This window comes from Rhodofomes roseus (assembly GCF_022264815.1).
Source record: "Rhodofomes roseus strain CIRM-BRFM 1785 chromosome Unknown C8Q71scaffold_2, whole genome shotgun sequence".
NCBI lineage: Eukaryota > Fungi > Basidiomycota > Agaricomycetes > Polyporales > Fomitopsidaceae > Rhodofomes > Rhodofomes roseus.
This window is the reverse complement of record NW_025952958.1, coordinates 444,350-464,668: the sequence shown is the minus strand read 5'-3', so window position 1 is coordinate 464,668 and position 20,319 is coordinate 444,350. Positions and strand designations below refer to the sequence as shown.

Here is a 20,319-nt window from a genome sequence, read left to right as displayed (position 1 = left end):
GCAGCGAGCAGGGCCGTGTCTGGGAGCTGTCTCAGTCTCGCTGCTCACTCGCTCGGTCCCGCTCTCTCTCCGCCCGGCCGGGCTCCGGAAGCCGCACGTGCGCCCCGGGGTCGGTCTCCCAGCGGAGCCCCAGGAGCCGGAGATGCTGCGGACTTGGCGTGGTTCCCGCCACACTCCCGTCTCCGGAAATCTCGGACTCTTCCTGCTCCCATCTGCTGCTCTGCTATGTCTGGCATCCCGAACGACTCGGAGTCGTCCTCGACGCGTCCCGCCCCCGCATGGCAGCGTGCAGCCCAAACCATCCTCACGAGGCTCTCCCATGGCTCAACTCCGTTCATAACGACGTTCGTCCTGATCCATCTGACGGCGCCCGCCCTGGCAAGCTTGGGCGGTACAACGCTGTCGTCGCAGGTGATGGTACGTGTCACTCCCGTACACTAGCTGTGTTCTAGGATGAACGCTCTACGTCGTCGCTCCATGAGGAGAGCCCTGCATCGTGCCTTGAGGCATGACGCGCCGTATACACTCAACGCCTTAAGCCCAGTCGTGCTGTGACGCGTGCACCTACGACTCTTGTGGTTGAAGTCATCTACGGAAGGCAGACTTCCTAGCAGACGGCATCTTACTTGGCTGCGCTGGGACACCGCGACCAATACGAACTCGCCACGAGCCTCTGACTGGCAGATGTGGGCGAGGCTCTCCTCTCCAGATGACGCACCGGTGGCTACTCTATACTCTATGGCACGCGTTATAAGTACGGGCCCTCTACATGATGGCATCTGAAGCTAATTCTCCGCGGGTTTATCTTAGTATGCAACGGCAACGTGTCGTAGAAGCCGTACGGCTCAGCCCGTACTGTCCGGGCCCTATCCGCTGACATACACCTGGGCTGCAGAGTTGTCATATCCCGACGATTTGCTACACGCACCACCGTATGATCAGCCAGCTGACCCACATCCCCCAGCTCCTCGGGCGCGAATACTACCAAACACCCTTCGGCGAGAAATACCTCGTCCTCCTCCCGCTGCTCGTCCACCCGCTCTCCAGCCTCGCAAAGCGCCTCCTGGCACCCCGGCCCGCGCGCCGCGCCACGAGCGTGCTCAGCCTGGCGGGGTACGCCGCCACGCTCCTGCTTGCCGTGCACTTCCTCACGCACCGCGTGCACCCCGCGGACGCCGCGCCGCCTGTGCTCGCACTCTCGCCCGCCGAGCTCGACTACGAGTACGTCAAGTACGCGCTGCAGGCGTGGCCGTGGCGCGCGTGGTTCGGCTACGTCGCGCTCACGGCTGCGGTCGCGGGCCATGCGGCGGAGGGCGCGAAGGTCGTGTGGAATACGTGGCTGAGGGACATGCTTGGAGGGTGGAGGGGCGGCCCAGGGAGGGTGGCGGGCGTGGTGGCGGCGGTGGTCGTACCCGTGGTGTCGGGCTTGTGGGTAATCTCCTCGGAGCCCCTCATGGTGTTTGGCTCGACTGCTGTCAGATTCCATGCGGCGTTTACCAAGTCTTTGGTTTACCGATTATGAACGAGATTGTTCATGTGCAGAGCTTGATATGGATGTGCCAGTTCGAGAGTCGCGGAACGAACTCTCAGCAGACGGATGTCTGACTCATGCATCTCGATCAATGTCCTTTGTCGTCAAATATTGACCATCAAGAGGGCTCAGGTGGACATGAACTCTACCGACTAACAACTAGACGCGTCGTCCCATAATCATGACGCCCTTGGAGTATCTGGCCTCCTGCCTTCGTGCCAATTTGATACCCACACCATCAAGCTGACCGACTTCAATGTTCACTACGGGCAGAGTCAGTGTCTCATCAAGCATCCCCACTGCAAGGATCAATTAATGAAGCACATACCACAGGTTGAACCATCGCCCGAACCGCTGTTTGTCGACCGTCTTCACGTTCTGCGTGCGTTCCCCCATGAGTTCCTCGCGGTACCTCTTCGCCTGCTTCTCCGTCATCGGATCCAGCCTATCCCATATCATCATGTGCAAGTCCGTCGGTAGCTTCCACCACAGATCTGTGCTCTCCACCGCGCGCCGGATCCAGGCCTCCTGTTGCGGACCGACGGTCGTCGCGGACGGGATGGTGACGTTCGGGTCGACGAGGAAGAAGACGAGAATCTTGCGGTGGCCCGGTCGCGTCGGGTTTGCGAGGCAAAATGGCGAGACGAGGTGCTGGTAGAGATTCGGGAAGGCGATGCACCGGTCTTGCTTTGTGGTGACTTGACCGACGTTCTGCACGCAGGTTTCGTTGCTTTCAATGCCGTGCTAGTGAGGTAGTGAAGGGAATGGGGTAGGAGAGGACGTACGCGGCGATGTCGTAGAGACGGCGCATGCAGTAGGTGTCGCCTTGACCATGATACCGCGGTTCGTTGACGGCGTTGCGGAAGGACAGAGTCGACTCTGTGATGTTTTCCGTGTCGTAGTACTGGTGCGTCGTCGGTGAGTCGTGATACTGAATTGAAGACGCGGCACTCACATATATGAACGTGGACACTATCGCCTCGTTGTCCATCCCTGCAGCGCACAAGCTTCAGCTCGACGAACGCCAAACAGTAGCGCTCGCTCGACTGACCCTCTACGTGCCATGTCCCCCCTCCATACTCAGGCTTCTCCGGGGTCAAAACGATGTTCGCCAGCTTCACGATCACCTGCAACGTCTTGCCTCGTAGATCCACCGTCTTCCTCACATCGCCCAGACCCCCTTCATAGCGCGGCTTGCTGTCCGGCCACACCTGTGTGCCGACTTTGTCGAGCCACGCGTACAGAAATGTATTGAGATACCCGACGGGCCTGAAATCCGGGTACGGTGGCTCCTGCCAGTGCTCGTCCTCGCGGGCCCGGTTGGCCAACCATTTCGCGTGCGCGTCCTCCATAAATTGCGCCCGCTCCGTCTGATAGCGCCGCCGGTTCTCCGCCCTGAGCCGGACATGCTCAGCGTAGAAGCGGTCGTTCGTCTCTGGATCCGGTTCTGGCCGGTTCTGGCGGAGTAAAGCTCGCATTGCGTCAAGAAAGAATGAGGCGGACGCGTACCTCCACGCCGCCTGGCCAGATACACTGCGGGAACTTGTGACCCTTGAGGTCTAGCCGCGTGGGTACTGCAACAGGGACGGGTCAGCTTCCAAGCGCCCTCGGCCCGGCCGGTTTGACGCTGGAGGCACGCGAGATTATTGATTCTGACTCCTGACACCCCGACGCGGCCGTTTTTAGAGAAATATGTTTGTGTTCTCTGACACTGAATGATACCCAATCAAACAAGGACTCGTCCTCGCACGGTTCTCGCAGGTGAGTTGCGTCGGGACATGCTATGCAACTCCTTCGTACACCAGGCCTTCTAGCACACAACCTGCACCCGACGCGCTGTTGCATGCCCATCACCACATGACAGCGCCGCTCGTGACGGTTGAAACATTGACTGAACACATCGCCCACGGTGAGCACTTCCACCGCCACTTCTCACTCGGGCGCACTCGTCCCATCGCCCCGATCGGCCAACGATCGCCCCTGCGCAAGAGCCCGCCCCCGCCCCCAGCCTCGACAACTACAAGCCAAAAAAAAGTGGGTCGAGGCCGTCCGCGCTGGGGGCATCACCGTCCCGATCGTGCCTGGCATTGCGCCGATCCAGACGTGGAACGGGTTCATCAAGAGCACGAGCCTGTCGCAGCTGCTGCCTGCCGTGGAGAAGGTAAAGCTCGCACTGTCTTTGTCGTTACGCATAGGGCTCATACACGTATTCCGTAGTTTCTTACTTCGGACAGGCGTAACGAGACCATCCGACCAATCTTCTGGGCGAACCGCACGAAGTCCTACTTATCACGCACCGAGAACTGGGACGAGTACCCGAACGGTCGATTTGGCGACTCTCGCAGTCCAGCGTACGGTGGGCTCGACCGCTACAGTATCTGGATCAAGCAGTCGGTGCGTCGCGCTAAGCCCTAACTCGCTCTCTGAGTGCGACTGACACAACCTTCTATGCACAGAAAGAAGACGCGATCAAGCTCTGTGACCACCCGACGCCTGTCTGGGCAACCTCTTCCGCAAGTTCTGTGTGGGCCAGTGGTCAGACCAGGTGCCGTCGTCCGAGACAAGCGTGGTCGGGCCCGTCGAATGGGTACATGTACCAGAAGGTATGTTGCCCCGTGGATTTAGATGTGCACCCATTTACGGTTGTTGACAAGGATTGTCACAGGTGTAACTGGAGTTCTTCGTGTCGCCGGAGCTGCTGGACGCGCTCCTGCCACACATCGAGTGCGCGTGAACATCACGTACTATGTCATCAACAAGCGTGGCGACCTGCGGACGAACACGCACTCCGAAATCGGAGGTCACCTGTGTCCGCGACAGCGTCCACCTCAACTACCAGCACCATCTGCAGCCCCGCAGGTGCTTGCTGACGGTGACGCAGCTCGCCTGACACCGCGTCCAAACGCGACCTTCCAGGGCCGGAGCATGAGCGAAGGCAGCTCATCGCCTACCCTCTGAGAATCCGGAGCGCGAGCGGACATGCTGAAGCGGAATGGGCAGACGAGCCGGAAGGAGAGGGAGCGGACATCGGTAGCCAATATTGTACCTAGAGTAGCTCGTGCAATACCACATTCAATCGCATTTATTTTAGGCTAGACGACCGTTTCTAGTACTCTTGAGGATGCATATTCAATTCAGTACGCGTGGATTGATAAATTCATAAACAGCTGTGAACACGGGTGTAGATGTGCCCACTGCCGCCGGATGCACTCGGGTATTGTCGAGCCTGCAATATTCTGCGAGGCGTTACTTTGATATGGGGTATGGTCGTTGTTCGAGCAAGACTAGAGGCCAATGTGGCCGCCACAAGGCTGTGGCGCTCACGAGCGCTTGTGTCGTGGAGCAGGTTTTGGCGCAAGTGAAGATCAGGGTGAAGTCAGTAAGGTGTGGGACAAGTACTATGAGGCTCTACACGTCTAATGAAGCCCATATAACCGAAAAAATCCTGACTTGGAGTCGATGTATGGCCATTTCGTGAGCAAGACTTGCTGTGGCTGCGAGACGCTCGCAAGCGCTTGCAGAGCGGAGTGGGGTTTGCTGTGAGTAAAGGTGAGGGGAAAGTTAGTAAGATGTGGCACATTTAATATTAGACTCTGAATGAATATATGAGTCTATCCAGCCAATAAAATACTGACTCGGAGCTGGTGTATAGCCAATTCTTCAGCAAGAGTTCAAGCTGTGGCTGCGAGACGCTCGCGAGCGCTTGCGGGGCTGGCAGAGTTCACTGCAAGTAAAGGTGAGGGGGAAGTCAATAAGATATGGGACATGTAGTATGAGAATCTGAATGTATAACTAAGTCCATCCAGCTGAAGAAATCCTGACTTGGGGCTAGTGTACAGCCAATTCCTCAACAAGAGTTGCTGTGGCTGACGCTCGCGAGCGCTTGCGGGGCAGCCTGGCGGGGTTCGCTGCGAGTAAAGGTGAGGGGGAAGTCAGTAAGATATGGGACATGTAGTATGAGGGTCTGAATGTATAACTGAGTCCATCCAGCTGAAAAGATCTTGACTTGGAGCCCGGCATATGGCCAATTCCTGAGCAATAGTTGCTGTGGCTGCAAGTAAAGGCGAGGGTAAGGTGTGGAACATCTGGTATATTGCTCCTCATGTCCAGAACAGTACTGTCAGATATAGACATCTTAACCAGCCGGTGACATAGGGCCATTACTTCAATACTAGGACTTGCCTCAAGGCTATCGAACGGCTCAGCCGCACTGATTGATCTCACATTGCCTTTTTGGGTGCGGCCACAGCGCACGTGCTGTCCAGCCAAACTTGTACGTGCCCTTGCCAACTGCTCTTCCTGTCCAACTAGCTGCCTATACTAAAGCTGCCTATTCTCAAATATCTAGTATCTATGACTAGTATCCTCTAATCTACACTCTCTGATTCGGCAAAACATCAATGGCTCTCTATTCGTCGCAACAGGCTACCCGCTGCCAACGCCAAAATTGCCCCAATAAAAATGTCCAGAATCAAGGCCAGCTTCGTTTGTTGCGCTCGGCCTACCAGGGCATGGGAGCGAAGATGCTGTGCCAAACGTGCTATGATTATTATGTGCGCAAGGGCGCGCGGGAGGGCATTCGTACGTCATAGTTTGCCTACAGTACCGTCTCACTACCTGTCTAATATCAGTCTGTATCCAAAAGCGGTTGATGGCTTTCAGAGCGTCCCAAGCGTCCCGAGCGATGCTGGAAACGGTGCCTCTCGTTTTCATATTTCAAAGGATATTGCTGCTGCGCAGCGCGGAGGTATGTGTCTTGTTGTTCATGAACTCGTGACGCTCAATGGTCTGTGTCACAGAGGCTGCCCATGTTGTTGCCATTGGCCAAGGAGGGCGTAGCTCCAATGCTATGCTCCCTCCACCCGTTCCGGCTGGACGGGCCGGCCAGTTCAAGCCGGCTGTCCATGTCCCTGGCGGAGAGGTCTTCAACATCATGCTGCGTGACGCCGTTGCTATTAGCCGGGAAAGGAAGGGTACGAAACTCGGTTATCAATCTGTTCACCAATACTATCACCGCATCCGCGAGATGCTTCAACGCAACGCGCGAGACAGCAAGCTGGTCGGGCCGTCGGATGTGGTCGTGGTGAAGGCATCTATGGTGACGCTCGAGGAAGGCAAAAAAAGGCCGATACAAGTTGGGGTATGTCGCTTCGTCCATAATATTCTATGTTGCATATGCTGATCGCTGTTCAATGACACTAGACTGTCCAGGAGTCTATTGGCGACGTCCCTGTGCATATTGGTGCCAGGGCTCTCAAGGATCTGGTTTTCACAACGCTTTACAGCGTGTATGGAGAGTGGTCCCATGAAGCGTTGCTCACCTACGATGAATGCACACTTCGCAACAAGGACCGTGTCCCGATCCTTCCGCTCGGTGAAGGCGAAGATGACCGTGATGCACTTCCCCTAGCTGCCTCATTGGCACAGAAGGACAATGCCCGAATGGCAAAACCAAGAGTGGCGAAGGTCAACAACCTGAAGCCCATCGAGGTTGTTTTGGAAATCCCGTGGGGCACGTACACCAAAGCTCGGTCACATAAGCGTCATCGGGAGGCAGGTACAGTCAGTACATTCAATTTTCTGAGCTTGGCAGTATTTGAGTCAGCATTCACATGTGTCCGTATCTAGGAGCCCGAGAACGACGACATCCCAGACGATGCTGGTTCCATGTCGATGGTACGTACATCAAAGATCGAGGTATGTAGACGTTATGTACCGTTGCTGTTGTATTGCTAACATGTAGCCTAGCATCTTATGCCACGTCACTGGCGTAGTAGTGATGCTGCACTGGACTCGGCCAATGTCCACAACGAAGAAGCCGGTGTATCATATGCCACGACAGCGCCGGTCAGCAAGTCACCGATCATGCAAGAGAACAGTGATCGTAGCTACTATGATCGTCCAAGTCACCTCGCCGAGCGCAGTGTGGCACGATCACTGGTTAGTAGCTCATCGGGAAAGAAAAGGGGGAAAGAGGTAGCTGATGACACGGGCAGCTCAGAGGTGCGTACATCTCATTATGGATATGATTTGCATAGCTGGAATCATTCACGCTCCTATTTGTTCTCAGATATCATGGAAACGCAACAAGATGGACTTACATTCACCTCCATCTGCCCTTTCTGCTGATGCAATAGAGCGTGCTCTTCGTGGCCAACAAGGGCCATCGCGACCAGCTGCAATGGCATTGTGTACGCCTACATTTCATTCATCTGTGCAGACTGGACTTGCGTGATAACAGAGAGACGTTCTATGTGCAGTGTATTCTGTGAACATCGCTGTTTCTTTCCGCGTGTATCCAAACAAGACGTTTGCAGCTCTGGTTCGGGAGGGTGCGTGTTGTACTACGGCCTTTTCAGGGTGTTTTGCTGACACATAATTCCAGCCGGTGACTCCTCCTCCTGGAATTCACAACAACCGCCGATTGCTGGCACCGTATTCTATAGCCCAGCAAGTGCACCACAGCTAGGGGCGTTCAAAGCAGCATTTTTCGGTCAGACCAGCCCAGCGCTGCCAGATTTCCCATCATCAGGCAGCGTCGTCCTCAAGCAGATTTATATCAGACGGGATGACACGGAGCTTCGTGCCAGTGCTGCGAAGGTGCGCATTGACTTTGCGCCAAGTGGCCAACAAATCGTGGAGCTAGGACGGGAGATCTTATGTCTGCAGTGGGCATCTGCGCTTATGAACATTGTCTACGAGTTTCTCGCAGGCTCTGCTAGGCAGCCGCCGTTTCCCATTCCGGTGATGCGTTTTGTTCGCGTGGCCTTAGCGATTGAGGACAAGGAATCAATAGAGCGCAAAGTGTTCATGGTGGAAGAACGCATTGATCCACGGGAACACGGGGTGTGGCGTAAGTACATCAATAATAACTCCCCGACGCCCTTGCTGTCGACCTCGTGTACGCCGGCACTGCAGCACATCGCAGACTTCCTCGTCTTCTGTCAGCATGTTCAGTATATCAAGACTAGTGGTCTAGCATTTGTCTCCGATTTCCAAGGTATGAATAACGCCTCAGTTTAGAATTATTGAGAAATTCACACAGATATGTCTGCGCAGGTGGTACTACGTTGCTGTCAGATCCACAGATTATCACAGCACCGTGCGTCCATTTGCATCTTCTCTCTTCTCTACTACCTAACTCTATGCCTACAGGCAAGTCGGGGACGTGTTTGCAGGTGGAAACATCACGTCTGCATACACCAACTTCGTCGCAGAGCATGACTGCTCGAAGTTCTGCAAGTTCTTTTCCTTGGAGGAAGTTGGTATCCAGAGCACGCGACGTTCAAATGGTCTGGATACGCAAGCATCTTCGCGGGCGACTAATAGAAAGCCAGCTTCATTGGTAGGTGGTGTTCGGACACACCGGGAGGTGAGTGTCATGCTGAATCTGAGCGTGTGTGGACATAGTTCTGATTGATGCCTAGGCATTGCAGACCGCTGTTCCGTCTATCCAAGGCGTAGGGAATGGAGAACCAGAGCCGCTGTTTCAACCCACTCGAGTTGCTACTGGGTTACGCACAGAGCAGACCTCAGCCTCAGGGTCCAACGCCGTTCCAGAGCACGGCATTCTTCCTGGCGGTGCAATAGTGCATGAGGACGGAAGGGAATGATGGGCCCAACGCTGTTGCTATGTAATGTGATTATTTACATACAGACGTGCAGCTCGCACATTGATGTTTAGACAAGAACAAACAGTTGAAATTGGGGTGGTCTAGCAAACAGTACATGATGAGAACACCTCAGAAAAACCCAGCATCTTCTCCATCGTCTTCTTCATCTGTGAACCACCCAACAGCACTACCCTGAGCGTCAGGGTTCAAGTTCTCCGCGTCAGCATTCTCTGGCCCACTGAAGTGTTGGCCATTATCTTGAAGGTTCAGCAAGCCTGGCATGAGCATGATGGGCTCAGCATTATGCGGCTGACGGCTGTCTAACACGCTGGACAGAAGGAGGGCTTGTTCCTCAGGGTTCTGACGCTCTGGTGCTCGCATATACATCAGGAAAAATACCTCTGGTGAATTAGCAAGAACAACATGTTATTCCACAGCATTGCCAGTAAAAACGACTATTCTTCCTGTTCTCGTAAAACCAAACATTCCCTGGTCCCAGTGGGTCTATTATAGGAATACTCAATAATACCTCGAATCGTGAAGCATTTGTTCGACATACCTAATAATGAGCAACATGTTCTACAGTATACTCTGAACATTCACAACAATCTAGCAGTATATTCCCATTCACACAGAATACTGAAGAGAACATTACGTGTAATTGCATTGCATTCAAACAGTATTATTAATGAGTGTCACACTACACACATCCAGTATCCAAGATTACGAGTAGGTAGTAGGCAGAGAGGCCCATCACAACGAGACGAGTGAACAATAACAACCAATAGCAACATGACCGAGTACGTTGTCCTCAACAATGCTACAGAAACTACCCATACCAGCCAGAGCGGGGAGACAGGCGGTCTGTAGGACAAGGCAGAGAAATGCTAGCCGTCAACACGCCTCCTTTGCATGAGACCAGAAACACACTCACCCTGCGCAGATACAAGTCTTGACAACATTCTGGTTGTTCTGCAAACTCGCCACCGCGGTACTCAGCTGGCGAGTGAGTGTCATGGGCGTGCTCACGCTCGTGCATGGAAACAGACAACTTCAGGTTCGAGACTGTTTGCGAGGAGACCGGGAAAGACTCACCAAGCTGCTTAACCATGACACAACCTAAGTGAACACCAGTTGCGCATTGCGTTCCCGCGCGCTCAGCAAGTAAGAGAAATGGTGTTGCACAAACAGCGCGCGAGTAATCACGCCGAGCCGGCCCCTGCGACGGCCGTGAGCAGAGTACAGATGGACATGCACTTGTCCGCCTACCTGATGAGTCCGAACACGGGTTCGAGGCAGAGACGACGACGGCGTTCTGCACTGTCAAGCGGGTCACGTCGACCTCCTTCACGAGCAGCTCTGCGACGCGTATTTGTCAATTGGATCTGCAGAGGAAGTGAGAATGAGTAGAACGAGACATTATGCGAGACTTATACAAGACGCACTCGTCCTACGCTAGTGTCCCGATGAGCCGATCCCCCTATAGCGCTGGTGGCTTGTCGCCTCACAGCAGGCCGACGTCGGGATACTCTGTGTCCTCCATGTCGTCGATGCCAGACGCGTATACAGAATCGCCTCAGCATTACGGTCACCACGATTACTCACGACCCAGTTCCAGCCATCATCCCTCGTCTGCGCGGCCGCTGACGCCTTCGTCCTCACGGCCGCCATCTTCAAAATCCTATGACGCGAGCTTGCTGAGCATTCGGAGGGCGCGGAGGTACAGCCAGGCGATGCAGCCGTATCCGTCCCCATACGGCGAGCATCCGCCGTTGTCGGCAGGTTCTGAGCGACCTTCGAGCTCGCCACAGCCGGATATCAGAGGCTGCGCGCTGGCCGCCGTTTGATCATGATGGGGCTCGGACTGCAGACTGCCAGGAGACGGCTGGGTGTGAGCCAGTCAAGTGTCGTGGGCGAGACAAACAGCGAGCGGGCAGGAGAAGGCAGACAGCGGAGAGTGGCCGTAGCAGAGGGCGTGGAGGTAGGACTTGGAGGTGGGAGCGCCTGACGTGGCAGTGGCATCACGTGCTCTCCTCCGGTCGAGACCCGGGCGTTAACGACTTGGCGACTGAGAGCTACTGTCGTCTCGTCATCAACCGATTCAACGTCTCCCTGAGCGGTGCTCACGAAAGGTGAGTAGTACTTGTCTCTCCGCGAGCTCGTTGACGAAGAGATATTGGTAGGACTGGTGCCTATGTGCACCGAAGGTTTCGTCATGGTCGTGCACCACGCCCCTCGCCCCGCGCAGGCGCACACATACCCACCCACCCTCTCCTCTCGACCGCCCACCTGCGCGATCGCACACCCGGCGCCCTCGCTTGCACGCACGCGGCATGCCTGCCCGCCGCCCGGTCGCGCCTGCCCGCCGCCTGGTCGCGCCTCACAGGCGAGCAGAGTCGCACCCAAGCGACCGAGCTGCCCGCGCAGGCGACACGCACGGCAACCACAAACGGGCGCGGCAAATGCCCAGGGCGCAAGCACGGCCAGCGACCGGACACCACGCACACAAGGTCGCGAGCGAGCGAATGCCAGCAGAGACGGGTGGGGGCGAGGCCGAGAGCGCGTAGGCAGGTGAGTAGACCGATGAGCAGACAGGAGGGCAGGCAGATGGACAGACCGGGAGGCAGACCAGCAGGTGAGTGGACCGGCGGGAAACCGGGCAACCTGCCCGCACAGGCGACGCACACGACGACCAGCAGCGGGCAGGGCAAATGCCCCACACACAACAATGGCCGACGAGCGGTTGCTACGCGCGCAGTACAGGTTGCACGTACCCGGGATACGCACGGCGACCGGCAGCGGGCAGGGCCTACCCGCCCACTCATCTGTCTACCCACTTGCTCCTCGCGCTTGCGATTTCCCGCACGCATGCCCGCACGCCTACGCCCTGCTTGCCCGCGCGATTGTGCGCGTCCTCGCACGCTCACCCGCCGTCCGCCGCTCTCCTCGCCCGCTTGAGCCGTCGCCAATCCCGCACCCGCGCCAACCTGCGAGACCCGCGGATGACCCGTACCCGCCGGGCAGGTACCACCCTCGCGGGTACGGGTACGGGTAAGCCTCCGGTACGAGCAAGAACGTCCTCGATGAGTGTACTATATTCTACCTACATCACTAGTACCAAAGCTTGTATAGCTTTGATCTTGTATTAGTACCACCATGTTCGTTCGTCACTGGAATACAATGCTTATTTCTGTTCTGTATGTGAACCTGGCACCTGACGCAGTGAATGATGTCAATGACGCGAACATTACTTGGTATACAGAAACGGTTCATATCATACATAAGAATTCGCACTAGTATTGAGAATGTTACGAATGATTTTTGCATTGTATAGTAATCACAAGTATTTGCAGTAATGCTGTGAATGTTGCGGCGTTGATGCTAATTCCGAGGGGGATATTTTCCTGATGTACTCGAGTACCTGGAGGTAAATAGCCCAGAACGTCTCCATGGAGATTGCAGGCCGACCCAAGGCTTCAATGGCTTCCTCCAGCTTGCCTGCGATGTACGGTGGAACGCACTCGAAAACTGGATGATCAGGAGGTGCCCACAGTTCCTCGACCTCATCTACGAGGTCTGCTGGTACAGGAATCTGAGTAGCTCATTTGTGAGCTGAACTGCGAAGGTTAAGACCGAAGTTGTCCCAACCTTGAAGTCAACCACGTTGAATGCAGCCGGGTTCTGGGCTATCATTGTTGGTATTCCCTGCGGGAGAACCTTGTGTTTGCTTGCACGTCTCGGCGTCGAGTTGAAGTGTAGTGCCCACGCATCAAGCTCTGCTTGAAGCCAAGGGATTGCCAGCCAGCGAAATACGAGGCTAAACAGGATGAATCAACAGCAGTGGAGGATCGGTAACGCATGCATACTCACGTCTCAAGCTCATTTGCAGGATTATACCACCCGTTATCAATACCGTACTGAAGTTTGGCCTCAAAGCCAGGTTTCCATGAGCGATTGAGGACCGACCACATGATCTCTGGCTTGATGTTCATGTGGCCGCGCATCCAACGGTGTTGTAAGGTGTCTGCAAGTGTAGGATCAAGAGTATGGCGCATGTACGTCTGGGCATTTGCGATGCCAAAGTTCTCGCTGCCTGGATCGCTCTGAGTGACAAGGGGCACAGCTATGATGGATACACTGTCAGAGATGGCTCCGTGAAGTGTACATTCACTTACCGCCAATGCTACGCACAGCTTCCAGATAGTAGCTTGTGATGAGACGAGGATTTGAATTATTCCACCATATTTTCAGCCACTTGATCTCGCCGGCGACCGGCTCAATGCAAAGGTGGAGAAAAAGACCAAAGCGTGCCCATTTATCATGCTGGTCAAACGCCCAAACATCATTCACTCCAGCAGCCCAGAACTGATGGCGTTTAAACTTGCGATGCTTGCGTGCTTGGACGGCATTAGGCTCAAATTCCTTGAGCCACTTGCCCACCATTGACCTAACATGCGAATATGTGAGTGCATCTAGGCCCATCACTAGCAAGACGTACTCTGAAACTCGTATGTTGTACGTGATGCGCAGGGTGCTCGTCATCTGTCGGGCTCCATAGGTAGGGTACCGGGCTTTGAGAGCACGGCAGTACGGGTCTATTGATACAGCAGTATGGTTCTGCTGGCGAGTTTTGGGCAAGTTCCACTGGGCTCGTAGACGTTTGACCGTTGTATTGCTGATAATTGATCAGATATAGAGTTAGTTCGCAAGGTGGACGTTGGCCGTAAGCCTCATGAACGCACCTAAGGCCGTACACCTCAGTGTTGAAGTGCTGCTGGCAGCTCTCGGCGATCTTACTGTCCGACAGACCTAGAGTGTAGTAGTAGGTCACATGCCCACGTATGATATCCGCTGGAGCTGTGAAGCACCAAACGGTGAAGCTTAGACGGTAGCCATGCAACGGTGACAGAATAAATGAGTACACACGGCATGGCTTGTGTTGATTACGACGCTTCACTGGAGTCACTTCCTCCACAATCGGTCCGTCTTGTCTATTCAACGCATCTGAACCGTCGTGTTGAGTTTCAGCACCGATGTCTTCAAAATCCTCTTGCATTGCTGCACAGGGCTGGAATAAACGCAGCGTCTGCAAATGGCATCACCTCAACTCTAGAACTGATCATATTGATGCCAAAAAACTTACTTGCCGGTGTTATAATGGTCGGGTGAAGATGCGAAAGGGAACGCGTTGTTCACTCGATCAAATTGAGTACTAGCAGACTCAGCCCAGTGCCGGTGAGTCTGTGTGCGCCGCTCTATAAGCGCCCATCTCAACGTACCTCCCACACTCCAGGGCAGCCCAATATGCCTTGAGACCCACGCTGGACACCGAGAACTTGCTGTTGACGCGGCAAGGGATGGAGATGGTCGTCGTTGTGTCTGACCAAGATGAACGTGCCCAACGACTGGAACTGTCCATTGAGCCCCTAACCCCGTGCGCCCTAACCCCGGCAGTTGTCCACTCTCTGCACGCGCCACCGACCTGCTCTGCACTTGACCTCTGCACTCAATGACCCTCGCCTACGCAGCCTCAAAACGGATCCGCGGCGCCGCATGCCAGATGACAACGCGACAGAAGAGTACTCAGGCTACTCTCAGCGGCGCGCGCCGTGTCTCACTCAGACTCGGAGCGCGCTCTCTCGCCAACATCTTGCTTGACCTGTGCATTCTCCGCGCTTCAAGTTGTTCATCCGCCTACGACTCTCTACGACCCATCATCATCACCAGCAACGGCCCGTCATCAGCACCAGCGACGACGCCCGCCAGTCACACTCAAACGCGCCGAGTGTGCATCACCCGCCGTCGCCCCGCAGCGAGCAAACCATATCGCACGTCTTCGTGCCATCACCACCGGCTCTTCCTTGTATGCCAGTGTGCCGCACGCTATTGACTCTGATGCTGCCGACCGAGCTCTTTGCGCGCGCGAGCCGTCCGTCTCGCGAATGCCGTTGTCAAGCCCAGTAACCGTCTCGTCATCGTCTTGTCACCTCACTCATCTTTCCCCTTAAACGCTTGCTTCTTCACGACAGATTTCACCCATCCCCCACGGCACCGCTCGACACCGCGTGCGAAACCAAGCTGGCCAGCTCCGCTATTTCCCGGAACGACATTCGCATGCAAGGAGCCGGACACAACACACACTCTGGGCCCGCTCGGAGGACAGATGTTGGTGCGTTTCCTGATTGGATAGCCGTTCTTACTCACTCACTGACCGGGCGTACTGTGTTGCAGGCTCTTCGTCGGCGCGTGTGCCTCGCACCAACATACATGTAGCCCATGAGCTCGCGGAAGTGCTCAGGGCTAAGGAGGCTAAGAGGGACGATGGGAATGGTGATTTGCGCAGGGGTCTCCGGCGACGGCGTGAGAGAGCAGGGTGGAGATGAAGACGAGAGTGACGGGAGGTGAGCGTACTAGTTGATGTCCCCACACGCACTCGTGGGCGACGAGCGTAGCGATGATGTTGCACTCGCCCTCAGCAATGTCCTTCTTGCAGACGGCGAGCATGTGCGAGGGGAGGTCGGCGGAGCCGTCGCTGACGTCGACGGTGATGTTGTCGGGGATGGAAACAGGAAGAGGAGGAGGGACTTTGACGTGCTCGAGGACGGCAAGCAAGAAAGAAGACATAAATAGTAAGTAACCAGAGGCCATCACAGAAGTGTTAAACGCACCTCTGCCCGTTCGCAGCTACCTCGTCCTCGTCCTCGTTCAATGGAACATGAAGAGTGCCTTCTCGATCGGCACGCGCTTGGGGTGGGCGAGCCGCCTCGGGATCGCGATGGAGATCTTGGGCTCGACGTCGTGCTCCGGCGCCGTCCTCACACTGTCCGTCACCGTCGACCCCATCGCCGGGCAGCCTTGTGCCTCCGTCTGCCAATGACACCGCTGGCCCATTAGGAGAAGCCGCGCGAACGTTCAACGCACCGTCTGTCTCCTCAAAGTGAACGACCTGCTCCAGGACGTACACGTACACGTCCGTGCAGGTCGCCGCTGGAAGGGTCGCCTTGCGAGGACTGGCTGTGAAGGCGGGTTTGGGAAGGCGGGTTTGGATCGATGGGGAATGTGCTTGCCGAGCAATTGAAGGGTGTGGAGGTACAACTAGGCGATGCAGCCGTATCCGTCCCCACACAGGTGGACTTCGCACAATATTCAATGTATGTACTATGCTACTGAACTACACCCCATTGCTATCTTGGCATCTGCATGAAGGCGGCGTCGCTTCACCCCGTTCTCCCCAGGAGGAACAATCTCTTGGAGTGCCTGATCCTCGGGTGCACCCTCAGACTTGCGCTTTGTACCAAGCTTTGGCTGCCAACCACCCGGCCCGCTTGTACGCTTGGACACGACCTTGCGTACCCCAGGTTTGTGTCGACCGTCCTTCTTCTTCTGCTCACTTGCAAGCTGTCGTTGCCGGAAGTGTTCTGGAAGAACGGGGCTATTCTGGCATACAACTAACCTACAGATATAACGTCAATGAGGGAGGATGGCTCCGAGTAAATGGGCCTCCGACATACATGCAATTCTTCTTTCCTTTAGGACCTCCACGAGTAATGCGACGACCAAGTCCGCAATATTCCAATGGGCCCACAGCGACGTCGCGTCCCTTGACTACATTGATGAATGTATTCGCGTCGCGTTCAGCATTGGGTGCCAAGTCGAAGGTTCGGTCACAAGTGACAGCCCATGACTTGGATGTACCACCCAAAGACCTCCTATGTTGTATGAAATGCGTGAGCTCCATCGTTGCACGCTAAATACAGATTACTGAACGACCACATACCATGACTCAAAGGGTACCAGTGATAGCGGAAACACAGACGTAATGCTCCACAGAGCTTTTTGCGAACTTATGTTGTAACACCTGTACAGCATCGTGTCGATCTTGCACTCGCGGAGCTGCCGAGACGACAAAAAGAGAGAATCTGAATAAACTTCGAGGTCGAGGTGCGTACACGTATCCAGAAGCCCTGAATAGCTTCTCATCAGCTCTGACCGGCAAAAGCAAATGCTATAAGCGTACCAAGTTTCTGATACATAGCAGTGAGTGGGTCAGTCTTCTCCTCCGTATTCCCCAGCCCCAAACGTGTCCAGAATTCACGTCCAAAAACAAGATGACCGAGCGATTCGGTCTCCCTGATCAGCGCGGCCTGAACGTAGGTCGGCTCAAAGACATCGTACAGCTGGATTTCCGGCCCACGGATTCCTGCCACTGGTACATTCTCAAGACTCTCCGCCCCATCAGCAATCTGAGTGTATTCAGCAAGGATAGACTGATATGTAACACGTATCAGTACATGTATATGCATTTACAAACATGCATACCTCGTATGTTACTTGCAACTGCTTCATCCGCGCGGAAACTCTCACATGCTGCTTTCCGTGGACATGCAGGCGGTACGAATACTGGATACGCTGGTCTTCTGTCGGCGCAAGAACATAGCCTATGAAAGCATCCTTCATGAACGCTCTAAAAGATGCATGCAAGTCAGCTGATACGTTGAACATTGTGAAGCACCACACCCACGGTATCTCAGTATGTGCCTCGTGCGTAAATACCCAGAACGCAGCACAAAAACGGGCCAAACGCGACGGGGAAGCGAACAACTCGCCCACTGTGAGGAAGACTGACAAGCCTAGGTGGGAAATATTGTCAGACAATCACACACAACACACTTGGACCGCTCACCAGCTCTGAAAAAGACCTCGACTACCGAATACGTGCCTAGGCCGCCGCAAAGTCCTCCCATATCCTCTCGAAGGTACGTAGTGGCCAGAGCAGTGTGCTCAGCAAACCCACCCTTGTGCACCTGCACTAGACAATCTGCCAACATGTTAAGGAATCCATGGTAGTCGTCATGGATGTCGTGGTGTTGAACCGGCAGTGTCCCTTCCGGACGGACGACCCAATGCGGCTAATAGCGATGTTAGAATGTACATACTAAACACGACAAGCCTCACTAACAGTCCACAGCTGATCAAGAGTGAGAAACGCGACAATGAACTCTCCAAAGTCAAGGCCTATACCAACACGGAACCCTCGGGCCTGGCATCATGGTTGCACCTTGTATGAGTCCCATATACACAGCCAATGAAGTCGCAGGGAACACATACATTATCTACACAGCTAACCGCTGCGATCTCCTGGTCCCATTGTACGCGCGTATAGACTTGCGCCATACAGTGCGTCAGAAGCTGTATCTAAGAAAGTAATTGAGTTGCAGTGACATCGCATGGAGAGCAACGCGCACGATTCTCACCTGGAATGCAAGCTGACCTAAATCAAGAACAAGCGTGCGAGGCGTACGCTGAACATCGCAGAGGCACAGTCCCTCCAGAGACGGACGAGCACGGCCACCAATATGAGGCCATATTGGCTGCTGTGCGGACTTCGAACCGCGTTTGACTTTGGAGTTTGGCCCAAGCTTGTAAACAAAGCCTCGTTTGCCGGGGCAATCCTTCTTCAAACGGTCTTGTTCCTTCTTTGTCGCATCTGCCCATATTGCTTGCAGTTGGAGCGTCGACTCGGAGGTTGTCTCGACAGCGTCGAACCAGCGGCGAACAGTATGGTGACAAGCAAAGACCTCGGTGTATTCGGGCATTCCAGCGAGCAAGGTGACGCAAAGCAACACAGAGAGATGGACTGGGCTATCTAGCGAGTGCACACGACAAGGGTTCGAAACGTCACGTCTTGCAGTAAACGCGAACAAACGCGACGCGACGCGTCGCGCCTCCGGTCGTGTCTCGTCACGTGCACCGCGAGGACCGCAATACAGCAAGAGGTCGGGCGGGATCCTGTGCGAGTGAGCCACGAAAGTCAGAATTTTAGTACATATACAGCAACTAGTAGTATACAAGTACCTATTTCTCGATAGATTAGAGCTTACGAACTTCCGCCTCGACCACAATATGGGGTCGAGCAGGCGATGGTCGCAGGCGCCCAAGGTAAACTCAGGCGCCGAAGTGGCAAAGCGCGCATCGAGAGGCCGCCTCTCATCCGCATCCGTCCTCAGAAACTCAAAGCATCTCACCTCTTGACTCCTAGCCTGCTGGCCTCGCCGCGCCCGCATCAGACCCTCCTGTGCCGCAGCAGTTTCAGTTTCGGAACTGGGTTGAGAAGGGCGGGACGTTCGCGCCTGAGAAGGGTGTGTAGGATCACTCGTTGCGTCAGGAATGCCTCACCGATGTACGTTAGATAGGTCGCTATCACCTCTATGTGTCCTACGCATGCCGTGAGTCGCACTACTCGTATCACCTTACGCATGCTAACCTGTTCTGCTATTATCATGGGCAACGCGCACTCTGATCATGCGCAAACTAAAGGAGCTCGAAGACTTCATCGACGTCAGCGTCATCTGCCCGCATATAGGCGAGCGCGGCTGGCCCTTCGTGAGCGTCGACGTGTTCCCGGGCGCGAACCCCGCTGCGCGGCGCGCAGCACGTCAAGGACCTCTACCTCCGCGCGGCGCCGGACTATGAGGGCCGCTTCACGGTCCCCATCCTCTGGGACAAGCAGCAGAACAAGTCGCCATCGTGCGCTTCGACCCAATCTACGTCGGCCACTTCAAGTGCAACATCCGTACGATCTGTGGCGGCTACCCCGCCATCCATCGCTGGTTCCGCAAGCTACTATGTGCCCCGCCCGTACGCCACGCGGAGACCACCGACAACGTGTCGCCGCTCAGGCTCTCGACACCGTCTTCATTCCATCCGCCGTGTATGGCACCTGCGGAGGAGGAGGCGGGCCGCGGGCGGCTCATGATGCTCTTCCGAGTCATCCCGTGCGCGTTCGCAGCCCTCGCTGGATGGTGGTACGTCCGGAGGCAGACACGAGGGTACGTTCACTATGTGAGGCGCTCCGTGGCTTCTGCTGATCCTAGTATGCAGAGCCATTCGTCTACCTGACAGAGACACAGGCCCAAGATACGTGTCGTCGACACGCTCGCATCAATGCCCTACTTCATCGTGGCAGCATTGGGAGCGACACGTCGGAGACGATGGTAGAAAATTTTGATGCCACGACAAGCATGCGCACGCGCAGTGCGTACCGGTTGGTGCCTATCAACAAGGATGCGCGGATCCTGAGATTCGAGGATGAGGAGTAGGATAGGGGAGGTATATCGGTTAGCTATGTTGTCTCTTGATGTATGTACAGTGTAGTCTACTACCTTGCTTTCGCTG

The 20,319-nt window shown here is 55.2% G+C and overlaps 8 protein-coding genes across 8 annotated transcripts; 4 read left to right on the top strand and 4 right to left on the bottom strand.

The window, feature by feature from the left end:
* Positions 1–225: 225 nt before the first annotated feature.
* Positions 226–1,522, top strand: C8Q71DRAFT_853042 (uncharacterized protein; the record flags this gene model as incomplete). Its single annotated transcript, XM_047926892.1, has 2 exons — positions 226–417; positions 965–1,522. The coding sequence occupies 2 exons, from the start codon at positions 226–228 to the stop codon at positions 1,520–1,522; spliced, it is 750 nt and encodes a 249-aa protein (XP_047783540.1).
* C8Q71DRAFT_733085 (uncharacterized protein) lies at positions 1,365–3,189 on the bottom strand. The gene is made up of 6 exons (XM_047922308.1): positions 3,041–3,189; positions 2,583–2,988; positions 2,487–2,524; positions 2,317–2,435; positions 1,860–2,261; positions 1,365–1,794 (listed from the first exon to the last, which is right to left on the bottom strand). The coding sequence occupies exons 2-6, from the start codon at positions 2,881–2,883 to the stop codon at positions 1,785–1,787; spliced, it is 870 nt and encodes a 289-aa protein (XP_047783539.1). The 5' UTR covers positions 2,884–2,988; positions 3,041–3,189; the 3' UTR covers positions 1,365–1,784.
* A 199-nt stretch (positions 3,190–3,388) lies between these two features.
* Positions 3,389–4,951, top strand: C8Q71DRAFT_720031 (uncharacterized protein; the record flags this gene model as incomplete). The annotated part of the gene is made up of 6 exons (XM_047921332.1): positions 3,389–3,440; positions 3,556–3,692; positions 3,749–3,925; positions 3,988–4,134; positions 4,157–4,331; positions 4,878–4,951. 6 exons carry the CDS (start codon positions 3,389–3,391, stop codon positions 4,949–4,951), a joined length of 762 nt encoding a protein of 253 aa, XP_047783538.1.
* Positions 4,952–5,931: 980 nt separating this feature from the next.
* C8Q71DRAFT_853039 (uncharacterized protein) lies at positions 5,932–9,144 on the top strand (the record flags this gene model as incomplete). The annotated part of the gene is made up of 12 exons (XM_047926891.1): positions 5,932–6,112; positions 6,177–6,278; positions 6,331–6,671; positions 6,734–7,093; positions 7,160–7,228; positions 7,280–7,471; positions 7,528–7,534; positions 7,792–7,863; positions 7,917–8,531; positions 8,591–8,633; positions 8,687–8,903; positions 8,959–9,144. The coding sequence occupies 12 exons, from the start codon at positions 5,932–5,934 to the stop codon at positions 9,142–9,144; spliced, it is 2,385 nt and encodes a 794-aa protein (XP_047783537.1).
* Positions 9,145–11,224: 2,080 nt separating this feature from the next.
* C8Q71DRAFT_733067 (uncharacterized protein) lies at positions 11,225–12,240 on the bottom strand. The gene is given in 3 exon segments (XM_047922307.1): positions 11,225–11,276; positions 11,328–12,016; positions 12,027–12,240. 1 exon segment carries the CDS (start codon positions 11,967–11,969, stop codon positions 11,358–11,360), a length of 612 nt encoding a protein of 203 aa, XP_047783536.1. The 5' UTR covers positions 11,970–12,016; positions 12,027–12,240; the 3' UTR covers positions 11,225–11,276; positions 11,328–11,357.
* Positions 12,241–12,481: 241 nt separating this feature from the next.
* On the bottom strand, positions 12,482–15,768 carry C8Q71DRAFT_853036 (uncharacterized protein; the record flags this gene model as incomplete). The annotated part of the gene is made up of 8 exons (XM_047926890.1): positions 12,482–12,736; positions 12,793–12,961; positions 13,015–13,267; positions 13,320–13,591; positions 13,643–13,819; positions 13,887–14,024; positions 15,412–15,491; positions 15,556–15,768. The coding sequence occupies 8 exons, from the start codon at positions 15,766–15,768 to the stop codon at positions 12,482–12,484; spliced, it is 1,557 nt and encodes a 518-aa protein (XP_047783535.1).
* Positions 15,769–16,185: 417 nt separating this feature from the next.
* Positions 16,186–18,833, bottom strand: C8Q71DRAFT_733060 (uncharacterized protein). Its single transcript, XM_047922306.1, has 10 exons — positions 18,399–18,833; positions 18,253–18,339; positions 18,104–18,184; positions 17,828–18,053; positions 17,666–17,774; positions 17,464–17,608; positions 17,162–17,411; positions 16,922–17,108; positions 16,656–16,853; positions 16,186–16,597 (listed from the first exon to the last, which is right to left on the bottom strand). The coding sequence occupies exons 1-10, from the start codon at positions 18,738–18,740 to the stop codon at positions 16,303–16,305; spliced, it is 1,920 nt and encodes a 639-aa protein (XP_047783534.1). The 5' UTR covers positions 18,741–18,833; the 3' UTR covers positions 16,186–16,302.
* Positions 18,834–19,446: 613 nt separating this feature from the next.
* On the top strand, positions 19,447–20,243 carry C8Q71DRAFT_853034 (uncharacterized protein; the record flags this gene model as incomplete). Its single annotated transcript, XM_047926889.1, has 4 exons — positions 19,447–19,527; positions 19,577–19,855; positions 19,934–19,973; positions 20,026–20,243. The coding sequence occupies 4 exons, from the start codon at positions 19,447–19,449 to the stop codon at positions 20,241–20,243; spliced, it is 618 nt and encodes a 205-aa protein (XP_047783533.1).
* Positions 20,244–20,319: the final 76 nt, after the last annotated feature.